Here is a 25,562-nt window from a genome sequence, read left to right as displayed (position 1 = left end):
CCCGGTGCTTTTCAAGCTCCAGCTCCGAACCGGCCCTGAAACACCGTTGGTGTGAATGGGGTATATGTGTGTCCTGAGCCTCCTGGTCCTGTAATAGACAGTCCTGTTTAACCAAACAGTCTGTGGCTGGCTGAGAGTAGGAGAGGAGAGAGGACTCAGCACCCAGGCTGTAGAACATAGTTCTGCAGGGTGGGGGGTGAGGGGGTGAGGGGCTGAGGGGTGAGGAGATGTGGCTGTCACACCTCACAGATACCCCATTCACACCAACGGTGTTTCAGGGCCGGTTCGGAGCTGGAGCTTGAAAAGCACCGGGTTTTCCTGTTCACACCGCAGCGGAGCAGCCTCTAAGCTCCGGAATCCGGTTCGTTTCGAGCACCAAAAAGTTGTCCGTGTAGAAGCAAGAACCGCATACGTCACGCTTACGTCGGAGGGGGGGCGAGATTAACCTGAGATAACAGTTAAGGCGAGTACGGCAAATAAAAGTTGTAACCAGCAGTAGTGCTGAGCAAAGTGACTAGAACGCAACCACACACTTTATAAAGTCAGGCAACACTAACCAGGCTTCGTGTGATTCTGTTTATTTGTACCTTACTTTGACCATCCGTTCGCTGTTATTGATCATTGTGGAGAGCAGGCAGACGTTTTGTTTGTTATTATAGCAGCTATCGGATGGAATCAATACATGGGCTGCACAGGTTGTCATGTCCGACTATCACAAGTAGAATCATAATGAAAAATACGCCGGTAAAAAGTGCCTGTAGAAAACGGCTTAGCAAGTAGTCAGTTTAGCTTCGGTTGCTATGCTAACATCACCCATGTTATACCAGAGAAACTTTCATAACAGCGTTGTGATGCCAAACAGCGTCAATTCAGACTGACACACATTCACTTAAGGGGAACTGGGGATATGTATCAGCTGCTTGTGTGACAGTCAGACAGTGAATACTTTAGAGCCGTGTGAGCTAACCCGGAGCTAACGGGAGAATACACTCCCGTGGAAGAGCAGTCAGCACTGCAGCGGTCGGTAAATGCCGCTGAAACACATTAATAAACAATGAACCACGGCACTCTGGAGAAAAGTATAAGGTTGGAGAAGTCGTTATTTAATTTAATCTGGCTTCGTATGATTAAAAGCAACACGATCATCGACCCGACGCAGTCCCCGGCCCGTTGTTGTTGTGAGGTGAGCTCCGTTGGGGAGAAACTCAGCGACGTAAACTGTGACGTCATGACGCAGCAGCGGCAGCACCAGTCGGGCTCTGAGCGGTGTGAAAAGAGCCGGAGCTAAACCGAAGAACCGGTTCTGAACCAGAAAAGCTCTAGCACGGAGCTAGAAGGGGAAAAGCCTTGGTGTGAAAGGGGTAAGACTGGGGTCTGTTGGTCTGAAGTCCAGGATCCAGTTAGAGAGGGGTGTTGACGCCCAAGTCACTGAGTTTGGAGAGGATGATGGTGTAGATTTCTGAACTGATTGTTGCAGCCAGTTTGTTTTTTTCATTATTATGAACACTGGATGGCATAAATGGTGCAACGGGGTATTTCAGTGACCTCACCGGTACAGGTGTGAGTGATTGGGGCTGTGATGAGCAAACCATGTCGACATACACACACTGTTTTTGGTTGTAAAATGTATTATATTTCAAGCAATTACTTTGTTGTCAACTCGTCCAACTAGTAAATCACAGTTTAGCTATGAGAAAAATAAAGAGCTTTTTGAACATTAAAGCATGGAGACATGTAGAGACACTACATACTGATATACACCTGAACATCAGCAGGAGAGGACTCTTTAAAGTAGAGACACTACATACTGATATACACCTGAACATCAGCAGGAGAGGACTCTTTAAAGTAGAGACACTACATACTGATATGAACCTGAACATCAGCAGGAGAGGACTCTTTAAAGTAGAGACACTACATACTGATATACACCTGAACATGAGCAGGAGAGGACTCTTTAAAGTAGAGACAGTATATACTGATATGAACCTGAACATGAGCAGGAGAGGACTCTTTAAAGTAGAGACACTACATACTGATATACACCTGAACATCAGCAGGAGAGGACTCTTTAAAGTAGAGACACTACATACTGATATACACCTGAACATCAGCAGGAGAGGACTCTTTAAAGTAGAGACACTACATACTGATATACACCTGAACATGAGCAGGAGAGGACTCTTTAAAGTAGAGACACTACATACTGATATACACCTGAACATCAGCAGGAGAGGACTCTTTAAAGTAGAGACACTACATACTGATATGAATATAGCCAACAAATTAAATAGTACCTGTATTATTTTGGGCATGTTTAATGGCAGAATGGGTAACACATTACATGAAACTCGATGTGGAACCGGGCGACATATTCATTATTCACCATATAGCTTTGAGGTGCACACACACACGCACGCATGCACGCACGCACGCATATGAACCTGAACATGAGCATGAAAGGGCCCTTTAAAACTGGAAGCTCATCCTTAAGGATTATATAGTAGTTTAATATTCATTCCATGTGGCCTTCCCCTCAATATATTCAAATATATCATAATTCTTTATTTCCTAATATGTTTTTTAGATATTGATGGTGAGAGTTTATGCTTTATCGTGCGTGCGTGCGTGCGTGCACCTCAAAGCTATATGGTGAATAATGAATATGTCGCCCGGTTCCACATCGAGTTTCATGTAACCCATTCTTCCATTAAACATGCCCAAAATAATACAGGTACTATTTAATTTGTTGGCTCTAAATCTTGTTGACAAGTCAGATGATGCTAACATCCTCCATGTAGTTCAAACAGACTCGCTCAGGGATCAGAAACAGAGTTGATCTTGATTTTAACCAACCACTAAGAGCTCTGTAGTAAGACTTTCTGTCAGTATCCAAACTAAACAAGGAACTTAACACGGCCTACTTTACACAGTATGTATATTCTATCAACCTATCAATTGTTAATGAGTTGTATAGTGAATAAAGGCCTTCTCCATCCAGCAGACACAGAGCTGCCTCCCTCTTCTGCACTGAGGTCTCAAACCTCATTCAGACGTGTTAACACATGCAGTACAAACAGTCTTCATCTTTTATTTATAACACAACCATGTCATCTAAACACTGTCTGGTAATGTGTCATTGTGTTTATATCAGTGTTTGTGTTTATATCAGTGTGTGTGTGTGTGTGTGTGTGTGTGTGTGTGTGTGTGTGTGTGTGTGTGTGTGTGTGTGTGTGTGTGTGTGTGTGTGTGTGTGTGTGTGTGTGTGTGTGTGTGTGTGTGTGTGTGTGTGTTTTGAGTCAAACAATATGGGCTCAGAACAGTCTCATAATACACACATGCACACAGAAGGATTCACACTTGTATTTCCGGATCCACACTTGTGTTTTTCAATGCACACACAAATGTGTTCCGTTTCATATACATGTAAATAAAATCCAAATACAGAAAAAAGTTGTACATATGTATTTTTGATCCTCACATATTTGTTTTCCGTTTAAAACCCCTGAACCTACAAACACAACCCGCTTTCTGTGCATAAAACAACGTCACTGATAACATGAATGAATGAAATAATAAAAGCTTAGTTGTGGACTTAAAAAGTGATTTCTCAATAATGGATTTGGTGAAAAGGCATGCAAATGTTCGTGACAAGGCCAAGTTTCAATATCCGTCAGCACTTTCTGTAGTTGTTCTTTTGAGCATTTTATCGACAAAGCTCTTATAATTTAAGGTGAACCCCACAGAAGACTGGAAGCAACACTATGAAATTAAAGTTGAAGTAATGAAAATAAATAAGCAATTTAAACACAGCATTTCTTTAAGTTAAGTGATTAATGAATGAATAGAATCATGCATTCCTTTTTAAATCAATTTAAATATTTTTCAGTTGGCATTCACCTTGTGAGTCACTGCAGATGTCATGTTGTCTGTGTATGACTCTGCTGTGTGTGTGTGTGTGTGTGTGTGTGTGTGTGTCCTCAGACTGAGAGAATCTCACTTCCCTCCTAAAAGTATAAATAAGTTTAGCAGTCTTATTCCGATGTATACAAGTATAATTGAATATTTGAACATGTGCCAGCTGTTGAGTAATCTCCAGCTCCGTCTTCAACTGTCTCCTGATTCTCCTCAGAGCAAACACTGCTGCTTCCTATTAGTCGCTTGGATGTGTTCCATTGAGTGTGTGTGTGTGTGTGTGTGTGTGTGTGTGTGTGCGCACGCGCGTGTGTGTTTGTGTGTGTGTGTGTGTGTGTGTGTGTGTGTGTGTGTGTGTGTGTGAGACTGAGAGGACACCTGTTTCATGGCATGAGTAGAGGCCTAACCCACCAATGAAAAAACAGCAGAAGACAGTGAACCACATTGTTACTCATCACACGTCATAGATATTACATCTGTGCAAGGACAATTCATGTATTCATACAAATTATATATATACCGATTTATTTTAAAATTACACCAGGAGACTGAGCAAGTGCATTGAGCACATCACTGACTGGATGACTCAGAACTTTCTCCAATTGAACAAGCAAAAAACTGAGATCATTGTTTTTGGAGCAAAGAAGGACCGATTAAAAGTAATCACAGAGCTTCAGTCGGCAGGCTATAAAGTAACTCACAAAGCAAGAAATCTGGGTGTAGTGATGGACTCAGACCTGCATTTTAACAGCCACATTACAACAGTCATTAGGTCTGCATACTACCACCTGAAGAATATATCAAGGATTAAAAAACTAATGTCGCAACAGGATTTAGAAAAGCTTGTCCATGCTTTTATTTTCAGTAGACTCGACTACTGCAATAGTGTATTCACAGGGCTCACTAAAAAATCTATCAGAAAGCTGCAGCTGATTCAGAACGCTGCTGCTCGAGTACTCACTGACACTAGAAAAGTGGATCACATCACTCCGGTTCTGAGATCATTACACTGGCTTCCAATCTGCCAAAGAATTGATTTTAAAATACTACTGCTAGTTTTTAAATCACTAAATGGCTTAGGACCGAGGTATATAGACGACCTCCTCCATCACTATGAAGCATCCAGGAGTCTCAGGTCTTCTGGGTCGGGTCTGCTCTCTGTTCCGAGAATAACCACTAAACATGGAAAAGCAGCTTTTAGTTATTATGCCCCAACAATTTGGAACAAACTGCCTAAATCGTGCACGTCCGCCGAAAACACTTCCTATTTTTAAATCCCGACTAAAAACGCACCTATTTGCCGCTGCTTTTAATTGAGCTGCCCATACTCACACTACAGTATGCCTTTTTAGTCATGTATTCTGTACCAGCTGTGTTTATTTATTTATTTTATTTCATTATCTTTGCTTTTTATGCCTGTTTTTAAATGCCTTTTTAATAATGTATTTATGCTGTATTTGTTCTTAAATGTATTTTGCTTTTAATGTGTAAAGCACTTTGAATCGCCACGTGCTGAAAAGTGCTATATAAATAAAATTGCCTTGCCTTGCGTTCTTCCTTTTATTGGTCACAGTTTTTTCCCTTTAGACAAATTCTGGGCATTGTTGGAGACACCCTCTGGTATCGTCCCTGAAGGCTCTTACCGCTGAAAGCATTCTTCACTTTAAGTATTTTGGGATGTTGGTTTCTTTTCTATTGTCGCTCGCTGGTAGTTTTCATATCTGTGTGGATGAGGGGTCACACAGGTAGCCTGAGCCTCATGCATTGTATTTGTCATCATGTCTAGTTCTTCGTTATTTCCCTCAGTGAATGTGGCCTGTTATTTTCACCTTGATGTGAAGTTTCTCTGGCTGTATCTAGCTGCTCTCTCAGAACTCTAGGGTCAGGGTGTTTCTGCTCCTCCAGACCTGACCGGTACAGTTTTTATTAACTCCCGTCATTTAATGATGGTATAGACAGTGAACATTTTAAACTGGTAGCAAACAGAAATCCTTTTGATAGGTTTTTCCAATTTGATAGCATTTATCTTTATTTTGGTAAAATATAATGTAGAGTTGAACATGAATGTCCCTAAGGTGCATCTGGGTTTATGGTTAAGTTGTACTTATAACCCAAAGCAGTGAATAATAACATTACACAGGTTGATGTGAACTTCAGCGATGTCTTCATTCAGCAGACACAGAGCACCCTGAGATCAGATAAAACATACCCACATTGGGATTGTATTTGTCACAGCAAGTTAACATATTCATATAAGAAATATGAAAAATTAAATACAAATACAATAAAAATTGTATTTAAAAAACATTAAATATAATTAAAAAAAAATATATATATATATATATATATATATACTGTATGTGTCTAAATTATACACAATATAAAATATACAGAAGAAGCTAAAATACTTGATCATAAAAGAAAAATGTACAAACATGGATACTATATTATCAAAGTGTGTAAAAGTAGTTAAATAAATAAAAAAGCAGTGATGAATGCATGATAATGTGCAAATAGTTCAGGGTTGTTGAAAGGGAAAAACTAAAGAAACTATAGAGCTGGGAGTTCTAAGGTTAAGGCTAAGCTAAGGTTGTTACATTCCTACCTGGTCCCCAATGACATCATGTCAATATTGAATATATCTCATAAACCTGTGTTATGCACCTGTAGGGACGTTAAAGCTCTCTCTGAATGAAGGCAGCTGGGGGTCCTCTAAAGGAGCTCAGCTTTCTGCATGGATCTGACATGATACAAGTATTAATGATTATATAAATTGATATCAGGGACTGTATGACACATTAAGTAAATTAAAAGACACTCACTTTTGCTGGAATGGTGATGTAAAGAAACTGTCCTGACTGAGATCTTAAAACAGATAACAGACACACTGAAAAGGTGCCGTCAATACTTAAAATGGCAGTTTTGGAAATGTTTGCTAACTTTGTTAGATGCAGAGCACAATGACACCCCAGGAAATTGTTAAACAGCTCCTGGTTAACAGGCTGTGGGCTTTTCTTGAGGAGTGTTTTGTAGAAAAAACCTGAACAGAGTAAAAGCACTGAGAGGAAGAGAAACGGAGAGCACTGGAATGAAGTGTTGCCACATTTCCTAACACCGCCTGCCAATAAGGAGAGATGTGAAAAACAAATGAAACCATAACAGCTATGTGTTCAGAGGCTGAATATGAGACATGCAGGGGGACAGACGGGGGGGTGCTGCAGACTGATAGGTGCTGTGCTGACTGAACACTGTTATCACCCCGTCCACACACTGCATTCTGGGTGTGTTGATGATTAACCGGGCAGCAGGGTGGAGCTCCTGACACCAAGCTGTTCTGTATGTGGGGGCTAATTCTGTCGTTTTTAAATATAAAGTGCTGAGACGTCGTTTTATTAAGGAAGTAGGACCTGGATCAGGGCTGAACCAGCATCTCTGATGACTCTGCAAACACTATATAAAACCCTGTCCAATATCCGTGTTCCAAAATGTTTACAATATTTGCAAATCATAAACCTTGGAGTGGCAGATAAATGACTGGAAGCCAGCAGGGGATGATATGGCACTTTGTGATCAGTGTGTGTATCTAGCACTCTTCTAAGTACTCAAATCAGGTGTCCGTGTGACGCTTGCTCTATTTTAGAAATAAACATAAATAAAATACATATTATATAAAAAATTCACGAAAATGTATTAAAATATATATAAATATAAGAAGTTAAAGTAAGAATCTGCAAAAAAATATAAATTAAATGAAGACGTTTAAAAACAAAAAGAGAAACCTTACAAAAAACGTTCACATACAGTAATGCATCGAGAAATGAAAAAAAGACAAAATGCAATACAATTAATTAAAAAAAAAGGAGAAACAAGCGTCAAGGTGAGGGCTTAACAGCTTGTTTGAAGGATTGAAAGGTGGTGTACTGTCTGGTATTATTTGGGAGTTCATCCTCCCCGGTCATTCTGTTCTCAAAATATTCAGCAAAATACTTCACATGACATAATGACTGTTACCAAGATTTTGAGGAAAAGGCTTTAACGTTTGCTGACATATATTATATTTAAGCAATATTTGTTTTAAAAGGGGGCTCCAGGCTTAATATTTGGTGACAAAGTAGCCCCTAGCAGAACCTTAAAACTAGCTGCACCTTTACCAGCTTTGAGAACACTTTAATGATCAATCATTATAAAACATAGCATATATATTATTCTGAAATTGACCAATCTGCACAATGACTACTTTTACTTTTGGTATTTTAAGTATATTTTGATGCTAATACTTTACTACTTTTACTTGAGTAACATTTTGATTGCAGGACTATTACTTGTAACAAAGTATTCCTACACTCTGGTACTTCTACTTTTACTTAAGTACAAAATGTGATTACTTCTCCCACCTTTTTCCTCATCATATTGTTAGACTCATTTTAAGCCAGTAGCATTGAACACTTGGATGAGGGAAAGGGGGGGGGGGGTGGCAGTGGTGCTGAGTTCTTGAAAGTGTTGTGTATCTCAGGATGGTGATTTTGCTCGGCCCAGTCATCGTCCTGACCTTTACACATAAACCTGCTAGGATTACTATTCATTCTGCTTTGGGCCATTTCTTAATAATAATGAAAATCCCCTTTGGTTTGCTCCAAACTGTTCCTCTCCTGCCATCATCATGACCGGCTTTACAATTATACGCTTGTTATGTGTTCTGAAAGTATAGATGCACGTTCATACTGTAGCCAATACCATTTAGAAACATGTGAAAAGATGCCAGCTTGATAGTGTGTTTAACTTGAATATCCTTCTATTCCCCTCTTTATTTCGTTTTTCGTCCAAAAGCTTATTTTTTAAAAAGCATTTAGTTATGTTACCAAAACAGGCTAAGATCCTGATGGAAGAGTGTAAACGTGAGGGATTAGTTTAGCACCTGTTGGAGAACAATGGGCTGAGTGAGCGTGTTAGCGGCAGTGAACTAGCTCTCATGCTACAATACCACACAGTCAGTGAATTGGCATTTCCACGTCAGATGACCGACCACATGAGTCACATGTGGAAGAGAGGAAATGCTTTCTCCGTCTCCAGGCCAACGATGTGCACTGTTTGTTAGAGCTGCAGCGGGTCACAATGAAATGTCTCCTCCTGTCAACACCAGGAAGAGGAAATAATGAGCACAACCTGAACCAAAACAGAAACTCAAATGAAATGAAAGGGTCATCTCACCCTCATTTTGAACACATTCACTTTCCATCTTCCCCTAAGTATCTCTTTATCCAGATACTTTTAGTTTTGTTTGTCCAGATATCCAAAAATGTGCACCAAGCAAAGTCTCTCCCACACACTGCCCTGCCTGAAACGCCTCCATTGGACTTCCGTGACATTATGACATCACTATGAAACACTCATGCTTCTATTGGCTTGCGCTCCCACACATTGTACATGATAGGCCAACGGGTTGGACATCTCTAAGCGGTTGACCAATCATAACAGAGCGACCAGCTAACCAATCAGAGCAGACTGGGCTCTGGTTTCAGACAGAGGGTGAAAAGAGGTGCTGCAGCACAGACAGTATGAGAAAAATAAAGAGCTGTTTGAACATTAAAGCACGGAGACATGTCACAGTAGAGACACTACATACTGATATACACCTGAACATCAGCAGGAGAGGACTCTTTAAAGTAGAGACACTACATACTGATATACACCTGAACATCAGCAGGAGAGGACTCTTTAAAGTAGAGACACTACATACTGATATACACCTGAACATCAGCAGGAGAAGACTCTTTAAAGTAGAGACACTACATACTGATATACACCTGAACATCAGCAGGAGAGGACTCTTTAAAGTAGAGACACTACATACTGATATACACCTGAACATCAGCAGGAGAGGACTCTTTAAAGTAGACACACTACATACTGATATACACCTGAACATCAGCAGGAGAGGACTCTTTAAAGTGGAGACACCACATACTGATATACACCTGAACATCAGCACGAGAGGACTCTTTAAAGTGGAGACACTACATACTGATATGAACCTGAACATCAGCAGGAGAGGACTCTTTAAAGTAGAGACACTACATACTGATATACACCTGAACATCAGCAGGAGAGGACTCTTTAAAGTAGAGACACTACATACTGATATACACCTGAACATCAGCTGGAGAGGACTCTTTAAAGTAAAGACACTACATACTGATATACACCTGAACATCAGCAGGAGAGGACTCTTTAAAGTAGAGACACTACATACTGATATGAACCTGAACATCAGCAGGAGAGGACTCTTTAAAGTAGAGACACTACATACTGATATACACCTGAACATCAGCAGGAGAGGACTCTTTAAAGTCGAGACACTACATACTGATATGAACCTGAACAGGCAAGTTTATTTATATAGCACCTTTCAACACAAGGCAATTCAAAGTGCTTTACATAAATGAAAGACATTAAGAAAATGGCATTTAAAAACAGTCATTAAAAAGCAAAGATAATAAAATAAACATTAAAAGAAAAAAAATACATGAATAAAAGTTACAGTGCAGTTTAAGATGTGAATAGTTCAATGAAAAGCAGCGGCAAAGAGAAACGTTTTCAGCCTGGATTTAAAAGTAGTCAGAGTTTCAGCGGACCTGCAGGTTTCTGGGAGTTTGTTCCAGATAATTGGAGCAAACAACTTAGCTGTGTATTAGCTGCTGTGCTAATATCCAAATAAATGGACAAATGCTTCAGTCTATGGTGAAGACTAGGGAGTCGAAGCGTATCAAGCTAGCGCCAGGCCAAAATAATGTTAGCTTAAAATAGTTCAGGTGGATGGACAATCAAGCTAGCTGTCAGGATTTTGAAAGGATTGCTATGACAGTAAATTGCAGTATACATTACAAAACGTAATTTGACGTTTAGATCCCCTTAAAACCACTGTGGGGGAAACTTCTGAAGCAATTGGAATCAGGACTCAGAGAGACACGAGGAGAGCTGGAGCTTTGATGGCAAACACTGACGGTTTATTTGGAGCTGCGGCGGGAGAATTCACAAGATATGTCACGGGCCACGAGTTGACCACACGGTTGAGATGCCACAATCAATTCTGAAGAACTCTACCCCAGACCCATGTGTTTAGCTAGTTCTGAGAGAATAATCAACATTGTGAATAACAAGATAGAATCAAAACACCTCTATGAACCTGAACATCAGCAGAATGGGCCCCTTTAACACTCACATTGCTTTATAAAGTCGCACTCAGCCAACAGTTCTTACGTCAGACAAGATAAATTAAATGTACACTCAAGTGACATCGCTCGAGTACACTAAGTTCAGGCCTGGAGAAATGTACGACATAAAGCTAAAGTTACAAACGGGGGGTGATATCTGCTATATAGAGCTGGCATGTTTAGACAGCCTACTGGGATTCAAATAGTGATTGCAACTGAAGACAGCTCCTTTAATTGCAACATCTCAGGAATCATTTGGTGGATAAGTGAGAGGTTGTTATGTAATCCTCTAAGAATGTGTAAGATGATCTTTGCTGATAGCTAGAAAAGCCTGGAAAGTGAAGTTAAAAATAGAAAATAACAAAAAGTAAAAGCGCTGCTGACAGTATATCCCAATGTTGTTGGGATGTTTCAGTCTGTGTTTTGATCAGATCCTGAGATTCTGCCCATCCGCTCAGAGAGACAAACCTTCTCAATGGCGGAGCTCAGCTTGTAAACTATCTTGAATAATAGCTGGAATAATGTATAGAAGGAGCCGAAACTGTCAGATGTGATCACTATGGGCGATTTCAAGTCCATTTTAAAGGACAGAGAACAACATACTCTTGATTGATGTGATTGCTCTTATATCCCCAATTGATTGAATTATTTTATTTGCATATTGACTGGTTAATGTGCCATTTCATTAGTGTTTTACGACCACTGTATTCACTGCCTGTCTTGTTTGTGTTTATTTGTTGTAACTTTGTTCATGCTGCCCTCTTGGCCAGGTCGCTCTTGAAAAAGAGATTTGAATCTGAATGACACTTTTTACCTGGTTAAATAAAGGATATATATATATAAACAGGCTGAGAGGATGCGTGCAAAGGAAAGAGTTGGTTGGACCTGTCTTAGCTCGGTTGTTTGAATCCATGTCTGTGATTGGCAGAATTCACATGAAATAGTGTGAATGTAAGGAAGAGGAAACACTTAAAGAGGGACAAAGAGAAAGGCATGTGTCAGTGACATCACTCCCAGGGTATGGACAGGAACACACACACACACACACACACACACACACACACACACACACACACACACACACACACACACACACACACACACACACACACACACACACACACACACACACACACACACGTAGCTCTCCGTGGTTTGTGGTTTTTCAGGGCTGGGTTTGTTTGGTCAGTGTTGTTGTACAGATTGAACCAAATGCCAGGACAACCTTTGGCCTTCTGTAAAACCATTTCATCAAAGACTGGTTCGGTGGACACTAAACAATCCCGTCTGTCCTCTGTGTCTTGTCCATGGTGCTACTATGTGCAGGAAATGTAATAAAAGTTGAATGTATAGGAACTCACGTACATGTTTTATAGTCCTGACTACCTAACAAAACAAACTGATGTCATTGATTCCCTCACTTTGTTTTACGGTCCAAAAGAGAGAGAAAGGTAAAGAGGTACAGAGATGGAAATATGAAACAGGCAGTCTAGTCTGTTCATGACGTTGACTCCCTCTGGTGCGGTCTATCCTGCACACTGGCAGAAAGACAATATGTGTTATGCTTTAGTAACGGGAGGAAATAACAAAGTGCTTGTGTGTTTGACTCTTTGTCTGTGTTCCAGTTAGTGAACGAGTCATGTAATAACTCCATCATAAAGTGATTCAGAGAAAGAGAGAGAGAGACATCAAAAACAGGAGAGAATGAGCTTGTTATGATGTTGACCTTGTTGAAATAAATACAAAAGTAACATTTGAAGCCTTGCTGCGGCCCCTAGAGGCTGCAATGTCTATACAGCCCACAAAAGTGTGTGATGTGTCTCTCAACTCAATATTTGATTCCCGCAAATGCAGAGTGGAGCCCTGGAGCCTCTGTCTCATGGATGTATAATAAGAACGTTAGGGTCCATCTGAGTTAGCTGGAGTGCTACTGAGAGGAACAGTGTATTAACTGCTGTGCTAATATCATTAGCACCCCCTATCATCAAGTATTACCTTACTGTGAAGGCAAGGCAAGTTTATTTATATAGCACCTTTCAACACAAGGCAATTCAAAGTGCTTTACAAAAATGAAAGACATTAAGAAAATGGCATTTAAAAACAGTCATTAAAAAGCAAAGATAATAAAATAAACATTAAAAGAAAAAAAATACATGAATAAAAGTTACAGTGCAGTTTAAGATGTGAATAGTTCAATGAAAAGCAGCAGCAAAGAGAAACGTTTTCAGCCTGGATTTAAAAGTAGTCAGAGTTTCAGCGGACCTGCAGGTTTCTGGGAGTTTGTTCCAGATAATTGGAGCAAACAACTTAGCTGTGTATTAGCTGCTGTGCTAATATCCAAATAAATGGACAAATGCTTCAGTCTAGGTGAATACTAGGGAGTCGAAGCGTATCAAGCTAGCGCCAGGCCAAAATAATGTTAGCTTAAAATAGTTCAGGTGGATGGACAATCAAGCTAGCTGTCAGGATTTTGAAAGGATTGCTATGACAGTAAATTGCAGTATACATTACAAAACGTAATTTGACGTTTAGATCCCCTTAAAACCACTGTGGGGGAAACTTCTGAAGCAATTGGAATCAGGACTCAGAGAGACACGAGGAGAGCTGGAGCTTTGATGGCAAACACTGACGGTTTATTTGGAGCTGCGGCGGGAGAATTCACAAGACATGTCACGGGCCACGAGTTGACCACACGGTTGAGATGCCACAATCAATTCTGAAGAACTCTACCCCAGACCCATGTGTTTAGCTAGTTCTGAGAGAATAATCAACATTGTGAATAACAAGATAGAATCAAAACACCTCTATCAGCTGACGCCAACAGGCAGGAACAGGGAGACAAAACACTGAGAGCACAGCAGCCAAGGTTACAGGTGCGTGTGCTCAGTCAGGACAGTATGAACTGATACACTGGGTCACAGTTATGGGCCTTGGAAATGATTCCCTGACAACCACGTAAAACATATTTAGTGTTAGTGTAGCGGCCAAAATCATATAGAAATGACACTGATAATTAACTTAAAATAACACTGCCGCTGAGGCACTAGTTAGCGGAACTTACGCAGGGCAATGATCCAAGTCCAGACAAGAATCTCCGTTTGTGCATTTATATATGATCCAATATCATTAACAAAGGACAATCAGGTTTCCTATGTAGGTTTCCTATGTGTCTTTGCTTTGGCCTTTCTTCTGGCTCGAAACACCCTGGTAAAAAACCATGTGCCTACTAGTGCTCTGTTCACACCTCCACCTGTCTCCAATATATACAATTACACCAGGTGCTCTAATCACCCAGTGCCCAACACTGCCTTCAAAATAAAAGCATAGAAACTACTTCAATAACAATAACTAAGAATACATTTACTATAAACAGCAAGAAAAGAAATGTTTACGTATTAAATAATATAAGGCAATATATAGCTCCAACAGTTAGTATCGAAACAACACCACTCAATCTAAAAGGTGTAAATAAACTGAAAGCCTACAGATTTAACAGTGCGTAACATAACAGATTGTGATATTTCATGTGTACAGGTGAATATTTGTGCCTAATAGAGGCAGAAGAGGAATGTTCAGGTTTCTTTAGGAATTCAAAAACAATTCTGAAATCTTCAAAAACACAAGTGATATTCCGCTGATGGTGATTTCTGTCAGGGAGTCACAATGTATGAGTCATCCTCTGGGGAGAATGAATTTCACAGGAAATGACTCAACAATCTGACAAGTTGTTGCCCTGGACAACAGTTCATCAGGAGGCATTAGGCAATGCTGCAGTCTGTTGGGTTCATGCTGCTCCACCATGTAATGTAGGGCTGTCAATCAGTTAGAAAATGTAATTGTGTTAGCAGCAATAATAATCTGTGATTATTTATGATTAATCACAAGATTACAATTCTAGTATTTACTTGTATTTTTGGAGGAGATAAAACAAATACGCCTGTGGTGTTGTTAAATATAAATGCATGACAAACTGGTTCAAGAAATCAGAGTGTTTTACGTTATTATAACATGATTACTGAATCATTGACATGAACTAAATCATGGACAAAGCCGCTGTGATGCCCCTCTGTATAATCAGAAGCATCAGAATCAGAATACCTTTATTAATGTGCTCTACACAGGTTATAATATATGTACTGCAGCTCTATCTGTTCAGTGGAGACTCTGTCCACTATCTCCCTCTTCATCAAACATGGCTCTGCAAAATGCCTTTCCTACATTTGAAAGAAAAATATGCTAGAGCACGCTCGTGAACACACTCGTAAACTGTTAGCGCCAGAGCCTCGCTGCGGGGAAACTGTGGCACTCGTAATTGCGCCGCATTTGCGCATAAGATGAGGCCCCCTCCGCAAGATGAGGCCCCCTCCGCAAGATGAGGCCCCCTCCGCAAGATGAGGCCCCCTCCGCAAGATGAGGCCCCATGCAGTCTGCGTGATCTGCGTGTAGGGAGGGGCGGCCCTGGTTACATGAAGCCTTTTAGTTGTGTGTCTGGTGTTTGATTTACTACGGCCAGACAGCCATAGTAAAGCTCTCACCTCCAGGAGCACACTGTGATCAGCCCCTAACCCTAGATGAGCTACTAATTATCACAGCATGAGCCTAACACGGACAAATAAGTGTGCACAATTCCTTAATTTCCAGGTCCTAATACTGGCATATCCTCCTAACTTCTTTAAGCCATCAACACCTCATAAATTCCCTCTCGTTGTACCACAAGTGCAGGAGAAGCTAACAGAGCTTTCTCAGGCAGACAGCAAGCCCTCTCTGTGGACTCTGAAAAAGACATTGTGTAAACGACAGCCTCAGGTCTCTGTAGTGGATTTTAATGAAGTCATAAAATACACTTGTCCCTCAGCTCATAATTCTTAAAGCTGCAAAGCATTGGTGAGAACAACAGAACTCTAGATGTCTGTCAGGAAGATGAAAGTCCGATCAGAAGATACCATTTGATAGAGATGTTAAGAAGAAAGAGACAGAGACACAAAGTTCTGCATATACCCTCAGACTATTCTTTACTCAATTCTGATGAATCCATTCATTCACAAGGTCCTTATTCCAAAACAACAGAGTCTTTGTCTCCACCAACATGGCCGCTAATGAATGTTCTTCTGATTTGCCATTTTAAGACTAGGTCTTGTTTGTTTCAGGCATATAAACGACATGGTTTAAGTCAGGGGAAACATGTTATTATGGTCATATTTGAGCCAAGTGTCTCATATTTTGAAGTATTTGTTTTAACTGATGTTCACTCAGTCTTTGGTAATTGATTGGGTATAAACATAAGTGTGTGAATGTGAAGCAATTTAGTTTTTAGAAATGTGCTATAAATGTTATTTGTAGGTCTCCCCTGTCTTTGCACTGACTATATCTTAGTTGTTGGGCATCATACTGTATTATTTCTCATATTTATACATGCAGAACGCTTTGTCAGACCTAGTCATGTTGCATAGTATAATCATAAATGCTTAATACCCCAATTACATACATCTCTTAATGCCAAGTGTTAGGGGTATTTGCTATGTAAATGATTCTCCATGCTGTTTGTTGACTCTGTTGTTTCTGTGTTTGCAGCATGTCTTTTTCGCTACAACGCTCTGTCCCTGGTTCACTTCCTGTACCTGCTGCTGCTGCCATGGTTCCTGTGTCCCAACAAACACACCATCAGAGGTAAGACTACATTTGTCAAATGAAATGTGATTCCAATCAATGACATCCTGCTTGTCTTTGCTTTGTTCTTGCCTTGAACTTGATTTGCTTGTGTTTGTCTGGAGATAAGGTGATGTGAATTGTAAAAATGTAATTTGTTAAAATAACAAGTCACCAAGATCTTTATGTCATTAATATAGTTATTTGTCAGGTACAACAGGTTGACTCAGAATGCCTCATGGAGCCAGGTCTCTGTACAGATCTCAGCACAGTGTTGTGGGTCAGCATGAGTCTTATCATCCTGGAACCGGACATCAGCCAGTGGTAGTCTGGTTAGTGGAATAGCATTAGCGGGATATCTTAGCTTCTCCCTCGGTTGCGTTTCGGTCCAGCTGCTGTGTCTGGGTGTTCGGTGGCCTTGATCATGATGTGTGTATCTTTGCCATATACTCTGTTGTTGCGATACTTGAATTTCTAACTTGGATTGAAAATGTAGGGCATAACATTTTGTGTGTCAACACGCTGTCGGAGAGGAGAGAGAGAAAGTTCAGCTGGTATCTCAGTGTTGATTCGGCTAAAAAAGTATAGTAAACCGTCTCAAATATTCAAAATGACCATGTATCAATATTTAAATATATTTGACTACACAAGTCATAATGCTCCGGTAATAAAGATAACAATAATGTAGAGAAGTTCATGCAAGTTATCGGCGGGTGCACCTACTGATGCACAAGAAATACAAAGTACATACTGAAGGGATGCTATGAGAAGAGGGGACACTGTGTCCAGGTTCATCCAAACAGAGAGCCCTTTAATCAAAGATGATTTATGAACCTGCCTCTGCAGAGCCCTATGAGCTCTGTACACTGGGAGAAAGTCTAACTGCTTTTTCATATGTAATATCCTTTTATTTATTGATAACAACATCAACAATGTATTTGTAAGCAATGAAATGCATCCATCTTAGTAACCTACGATAGATACTGAGAAGCTAATTGGACTGAGAAGCATCTTGTGTTCTGCCTTTCTGCATGACAGCTGGTAGAAGTTATGACGTCATCTATAGGACTTATAGTCTGGTCAAAATACATTATGCTCACACAAGTCACTCAACAATGGGGGGTTTGTTCCCTCATTACAGTGTGGTGGAAACAACGTGTTCCAGACAATACTTCCAACACAGAGACAAGTTCAAGTTTACATCAAACTACTTAAGCCTCTGATGACAGTCTTAGAGAATGTGAGATGAGTAGCCAAACTTTATCTTACTCTACTGCCCCTTCACACAGTTCTGAAAATACTGTTTTTCGTACTTATTTACACAATTTGGGTTGCTGGAATATGTTTTTAGTCTGTCTGTTGGCCACAAACAGCCAATGGAATTGTTCCTTGGCTCACGACGTGTTACGAGTGTGTGTGTGTGTGTGTGTGTGTGTGTGTGTGTGTGTGTGTGTGTGTGTGTGTGTGTGTGTGTGTGTGTGTGTGTGTGTGTGTGTGTGTGTCAGACCAGGTAGACTACAGTAATTCAATACTCCAGTTTATTCCCCTCAAACACTCTTAGTGATGCAAATGAATAGCCTGGCACCTCACCAAGGGGAAGCTAACAATGTTGAGATGGAAATGTTATCTTGGCCAACTGACCTTTTCATCTCTTGCCACAGTTACAAGTGGGGCAAAAGTTAAAGATGTTTGCCCCTGTAGTCATTCTGATGCGGTGATCAAAAAGCATAGAGAGGTTTTTATTATGGTGGGAGAATAGTAAAGAAGGAGAGAGGGTTGGGGAAAACCCTCTGGCCTGCCAAGACCCTCACACACACACACACACACACACACACACACACACACACACACACACACACACACACACACACACACACACACACACACACACACACACACACACACACACACACTCAATGGAACACATCCAAGCGACTAATAGGAAGCAGCAGTGTTTGCTCTGAGGAGAATCAGGAGACAGTTGAAGACGGAGCTGGAGATTACTCAACAGCTGGCACATGTTCAAATATTCAATTATACTTGTATGAATCGGAATAAGACTGCTAAACTTATTTATACTTTTAGGAGGGAAGTGAGATTCTTTCAGTCTGAGGATGGTGATGTCAGGATGTTCTTAACGTCTGGATTCTATGGCCCTCAGAGGTGAATTCTCTATAAACTCAGTAATGCTTTGACGTCTAATGTTACACAGTTCACAGTTACTGGGCACTATGAAAAAATCAAGGATTGTATCTTCAAACCATCAGGAGAATAAAATGCATAATTGTTGTAAGACAGCTACTACTGTAAGTGTATATTTAACACCACTATCTTTAAATCCTTGAATATTATAAATACCATGTTTTTGTCATGAAACAAGACATATCTTTACAAGTGTCACAGCAATGTTCATTTATTTTACTCAACTTAACTTTACTCGACCATCAATAGCGGATCAGATTGGATTCTTAAACAAAGATAAAAAATAAGAAAACAACATTTAGATTTTGGAAGAGTTCACTCTACTGAGTCATCTTTTACTAGTTTGAATTGTATCTGTTATATTTCGTATATGTAGTTGAGTGCAACTATAGTGCTGAAAAAGCAGCATTTGTTCCCTTTTGCTGAATTTAGAAAATGCTGAATTTAGAAAATTACAGTAAGTACTATGTGCTTTACAGTCAGAGTGAATCTTGTTACTCTGATGAAGACATGCTTCATGTTAAAACACCAGCTGCTTATTGTAAAACTTGAAATGTGTGTTCTCAGTATTCAGATCCTGTTCCAATTGTGTCTGTTGAGGCCATAGTTTAAAGGGGACCTATCATGCAAAATGCACTTTTGTACGTCTTTTATACATGAATATGTGTCCCCGGTGTTCCAGGGAACTCACCAAGTGTCAGAAAACACAACCCTCTCTATTTTCCTCCATACCCAAATCTCTAAAAAAGGGGCTGCAACGGATCTGATAAAAACTGATCCAGATTTGAACACTGTCCTGACGTCAGGACAGTGGCGCTACGGCTATTGGGCCAACTCCACCAATCAGGAGGAGACAGCCACGGCCATTGCCGTTCGAAAGCGCTGGAGACGCTGTAGTACATATGCCAGGCCAGTAGATGGTGCTGTTCTCACAGAATCTGCCCTTGCAAAAACAGAGCTATAAATTGTCAAATTGAGCAAAATGAGGCATGGCTAAAATGCATGACCTGTTTGGTATTTTGAAAAAAAAAAAGTATAAATATGCCTTATATAGGTATGGTCCTACACTATAATTCAAATATAGCATGATAGGTCCACTTTAAGGTCAGAGATGACTAATGTGTGCAGATTCCTTCATTTGTATATATATCTTTGGGGAAAAAGAAGTGACAAAGGAGATACATTTGTGTAAGCTATAAAAGGAATATTTATATATACTTCATAGCAGCATTTAGACTACATTTGTGGGACATGAACTAACCCATAAAATGCCTTAATCCAATATTTTTGATTTATGTGAAGATGTGCAATAACATTATAATGATCAACAACAGCCTCCCCCCCACACACACACACACACACACACACACACACACACACACACACACACACACACACACACACACACACACACACACACACTCACTCACTCACTCACTCACTCACTCACTCACTCACTCACTCACTCACACACACACACACACACACACACACACACACACACACACACACTCCTCTGTGGGAAACATTCAAAGCTTATGAATGAAAAGAGCGTGAGCAGTAGTTGTTGCAAACTGTAATCTCATTGGTTCTGTGTGCTGTTAACCGCTGCAGACGCTCACTGATATAAACACAATGACACATTACCAGACAGTGTTTAGATGACATGGTTGTGTTATAAATAAAAGATGAAGACTGTTTGTACTGCATGTGTTAACACGTCTGAATGAGGTTTGAGACCTCAGTGCAGAAGAGGGAGGCAGCTCTGTGTCTGCTGGATGGAGAAGGCCTTTATTCACTATACAACTCATTAACAATTGATAGGTTGATAGAATATACATACTGTGTAAAGTAGGCCGTGTTAAGTTCCTTGTTTAGTTTGGATACTGACAGAAAGTCTTACTACAGAGCTCTTAGTGGTTGGTTAAAATCAAGATCAACTCTGTTTCTGATCCCTGAGCGAGTCTGTTTGAACTACATGGAGGATGTTAGCATCATCTGACTTGTCAACAAGATTTAGAGCCAACAAATTAAATAGTACCTGTATTATTTTGGGCATGTTTAATGGAAGAATGGGTAACACATTACATGAAACTCGATGTGGAACCGGGCGACATATTCATTATTCACCATATAGCTTTGAGGTACTTGTTGCCACCACATGATAGCAAACGGGTTGTTATCTCAAGTAAGGTGAATAATAAATAAAATATCAATAGTTAATTGTTCCGCAATTTTTGAATATATATTGTGTGGCTTTCAAGCCACTTTGTGTTCTCGGTGCTACTTTTAACAAATTCCTACTCTATCCATACACTGTTGCTTCACTGATTTCTACATCTGAATCAACATGTCATTTTTTAAATTAATTTCAATGCCAAAAGGAACCTCTTTTAATATCCAGATTTCACGTTTGAATGGGGCTCATTCAGGTATGTCTGGATGTTTTTCGGGGCTTGTTCCGAGTTTCCATCACACTGAAGTCAGAGCACTTCTCGCCAACACAAGTAATATTGGTCCGGCAGTGATGAGTGGACGTTGGAATGACAACAGCTTTTCCAGCTGAACCGATCCCAGTCAATTCCAAGTCCAGATCCAGTTGAGTCCAAGTCAAGACCGGGTCAGGACTATAATAAGCAATGTTGTCTTTCCAAACCTAATCCTCTGTTCTCCTGTTCTGCACTGCTTGAATAACAAGGCAAAATGCAGGCTGGATAACAGACTACTCATTTGCATACCTACTCCATTCAGATGAGTTGGTATTTGACTGTAAATGAAGATGGACCACATGACAGCTAGTGAGGCCAAAACATCCTTATCTTCCCCTGGAGGCTGGCTGCATTATAGGTCATAAATCCCACCCCCTCTCATGTTAGTGGATGGGATCAGTGCTGGAAAGTAACTAAGTACATTTACTCAAGTACTGCACTTTTCTACCCCACTACATTTTGTAAAAAAATGTTTTACTTTTTACTCGACTACATTTATTTTACAGATGTATTTGCTAATTACTAAGAGGTGTTTTGTTACAACATATTTCAGTTCAAGTTTTTTTAATGTGTAGATTTGCTGCTTTTCAGCTTAAAATATTTAAAGATATTTAAATATTGATGTAGTAACTATTAATTAAGTACGTTTTCTTAATACTTTTACATAAGTTCCATACTCAATACAGTACTTGTACATGTCTCAGCTAATGACAGTCAGCTGTTCTGGTTGCCTCTTGCTGTTTGTATCTCAGGCCAACAGACTTAGATGTTCTCGGTCCACAAACATCCAGGAAAGGATAAGTGTTGGATGTCACAGGAGCCATATTCACGTTGTTCTGTAGTCTGTGATCACAACTTTCCTGCAAACCTCCTTTCTCAAATCTAAAAAATTATTCGTATTCCTATTCTGTATAAAACTGTAAAGACCCCCTCAGACATTTAAATGTTTGATATTGGGCTATACAAATAAACTTTGATTGATTGATTGACAAATTAATATTTGACCAGTTGTATCAAGTGCTAAAAAAGCCCAAAGGCCCAAATGTTGCCTCCATGCTACGATTAAAGCTGCTGGACGGTTAAGTGCCATTCCTTTTGGTTTCGTTGAGTGGAAACACACACACACCAGAATGTTTTTAGCTGTGTGATCGAGAAATACTCAGTGTCAGGGTTAGCTGCTGCGTGTGGAGCACTATGACCCCACACTGTCCTCAGGCCAAGAGGAAAAAGGCTCCAACCGCAATTATAAGGATTTGTTTTGTGATAGTAAGTAAACTGATTTCTGTTTGGAGGACATTTCAAGACATCCGTTCCTATGTTGTGTCTGTGTTGTGAAAGCATTTCTGTGACAGCTTTAGATGTTAATTGTTGAGCATGCAGTGTTGATAGTCCTACCACAGCTGCCACGGTGAGGCCGACATGCATCCAATGTGTCAGGACTGACTGGGCCTTCTCTTTATTTACGACTCTGCTGAGAGCCCCGTGGATCTGATGGCAGATCAACAGGTTTCATCACAGCTCTATTACCTCATTCACACCAACGGTGTTTCAGGGCCGGTTCGGAGCTGGAGCTTGAAAAGCACCGGGTTTTCCTGTTCACACCGCAGCGGAGCAGCCTCTTAGCTCCGGAATCCGGTTCGTTTCAAGCACCAAAAAATTGTCCGGCTAGAGCAAAAGCACCGCATACGTCACGCATACGTCACGCATACGTCATGCATACGTCACGCTTACGTCGAGGCGGGGGCAGGGGCGGGATCAACTCCTGAACAACAACAAAAAGCCTGCGTTTTATCCAGTTTGTACACAACGATGGAGAAACTTAACAAGCAGCAGTGGTCCACTGAAGAGACCATTTACCTACTGGTCTTCCATTTCGTTTCGACAGAGCAAAACCAAAACAATTAGCGCTTCAACACAATCGGCCATTGTTGTTGTTGTCGGTGTGAGCTGTGAGGGGTTTCCACGCGGTTTGGCTTTATGAAGCAAGGCAAGGCAAGGCAAGTTTATTTATATAGCACCTTTCAACACAAGGTAATTCAAAGTGCTTTACAAAAATGGAAGACATTTTAAAAATGGCAGGCACGCAAACGGTTACGTCATGACGCAAACGATGACGCAATGACACAGCACCAGTCGGACTCTGGGTGGTGTGAAAAGAGCCGGAGCTAAACCGAAGAACCGGTTCTGAACCTGAAAAGCTCTAGCACGGAGCTTGAACCGGAGTTGCGTTGGTGTGAATGAGGTATATGTGGATCACAGTGCTCCCAACACCTCGCCCCACTAAACCTAACACTGCATATCTCCACACCGCTGAGGAGGACATGACATTTACTATTCCCTGTGGACTTATTAATGTGTGATTCCCTAATTTTACAAGGTCAGAGATATGTAGCTCTGACATAGCTGAGGCTGTAGTGAGTCAACCGCAGAGAAGCTAAGTGCTGAAGCTGCCACCTGTCCATCACGCCTCACGGAGACCCCCTGCTGTAGGGTATAAAGTCAGGGCAAGCTCTAGGACAGTCTAGTTCATTTCCAGGGATCTTCTTTACGTGTGTGTGCATTATGAAGCCCATACACACAGGCATTTATATATTTTATACAAAAAATGTTGTTTTATCAAATTATTGCTAAGGCTATTGTTTTAGGAATCTTGTACTTATTCTGGGTGTAGGGATTGGTTTGGAAACGGAGGGTCCCTGGTTCATGTCCCTATTGGACCAAAAATAGAGTGTGGACTGGTAGCTGGAGAGGGGCCCATTCTGACACCTCTATGAGTGCGTGTGTGTAGGTCCTGTTTTTGCATGTATGTAATTCATGTATGTAATGTAAATAAGACCAGAGTGAAGAACTGATTTTCCCCTCAGGGATTACTGGAGTGATCTTAATCCTAATCTCAAAAGTTCTGAATGCTGCAGTTAGGGTTACTGAATGGTTATGACTTCATTAAACTTTACTGGAACAATCTGCAGACTAAGTGCATTCAGAGGACGTTTGGCTTGATACATTGACAGTAAGGGGGTCTCTGAGCAGTTACCAGAACAGAGTTGCTAGCCATCCAATCACTGAAGAATGGGCAACAATTCTTGCATCAAAAAATCAATATTACCAATCTTTAATGCACGGCATCAGTATTTTCAATCAGTTGTTCTTCTTGGTCTTGTTGTCTTAATGTGGTATTTTGGAGGGATTATGTTTTTATATAGATCCTTGATTGGTAAGAAATTTAGCATCAATTTTTTGTAACAAATGGTATCAACCGAACATTGCTGTAACAACATATTTGACAAATATAGAGCATGGTTATCAAATACTTACATTCATCATAATGTTGTAAGCCCTGATACACTCTAAACTTTTACATTTGATTAATAGCCTTACCAAAACACATTGTTTATTACAGATAGATGCCTAGAAATCTTGACAAAGAGCAGAGCTGCCTCTCAGACTAATGTTCAACTAGCCTTCAGATGATGTACACCACTTCTATACGGTGTAAAGATACCCTGTCCCCCCTAAAAGGGGTTAAAGTTCAGGGACCTCCCAGCTAGAAAAGTTTTCTTTTGGGTCCCAGAATGTTCTTCTGAAAGGTAGGATAACGTTCTCTAAAAACATTCTTAAAATGTTTGGTGATAACTTTCTTAAGATGTTTTTGATAACCTTCTTAAGATGTTTTTGATAACCTTCTTAAGATGTTTTTGATAACCTTCTTAAGATGTTTTTGATAACATTGTTCGAACATTATGCCCTACTATTCTTAAAAGGTTTTCAGCTGGACGTTTTATTTTGGTTCCCAGAAAGTTCTTCTGAAAGGTAGGATAACGTTCTCTAAAAACATTCTTAAAATGTTTAGTGATAACATTCTTAAAATGCTTGGTAATAACCTTTCTTAAATGTTTTTGATAACATTGTTAGAACACAGAGAGAGAAACACACACAGTAGAAACAAACACATACAAACACTAACAGGGGTTTCAGGGACGGGCAGTGACAGTCGGTCCGTTCTTCTATATGTCTGTCGGTCTCAAATCTAAAGGTTGCATTAACGAGTTTTATCCAATATGCATAAACAGCGGACACTGTTTATACGCAGCCCTCACAA

General features: G+C 40.3%; 1 protein-coding gene across 1 annotated transcript in view; it reads left to right on the top strand.

The window, feature by feature from the left end:
• The window catches only part of piezo1 (piezo-type mechanosensitive ion channel component 1), a 97,066-nt gene that overhangs the window by 13,215 nt on the left and 58,289 nt on the right, over positions 1–25,562 (top strand). The window contains exon 2 of the mRNA XM_034121749.1: positions 16,698–16,793. Within this exon, the coding sequence (XP_033977640.1) occupies positions 16,698–16,793 (96 nt within the window). The remainder of the gene's footprint in view (positions 1–16,697; positions 16,794–25,562) is intronic.

This window comes from Trematomus bernacchii, unplaced genomic scaffold (assembly GCF_902827165.1).
Source record: "Trematomus bernacchii unplaced genomic scaffold, fTreBer1.1, whole genome shotgun sequence".
Lineage (NCBI taxonomy): Eukaryota > Metazoa > Chordata > Actinopteri > Perciformes > Nototheniidae > Trematomus > Trematomus bernacchii.
This window is presented reverse-complemented; position numbering and strand designations above follow the sequence as displayed.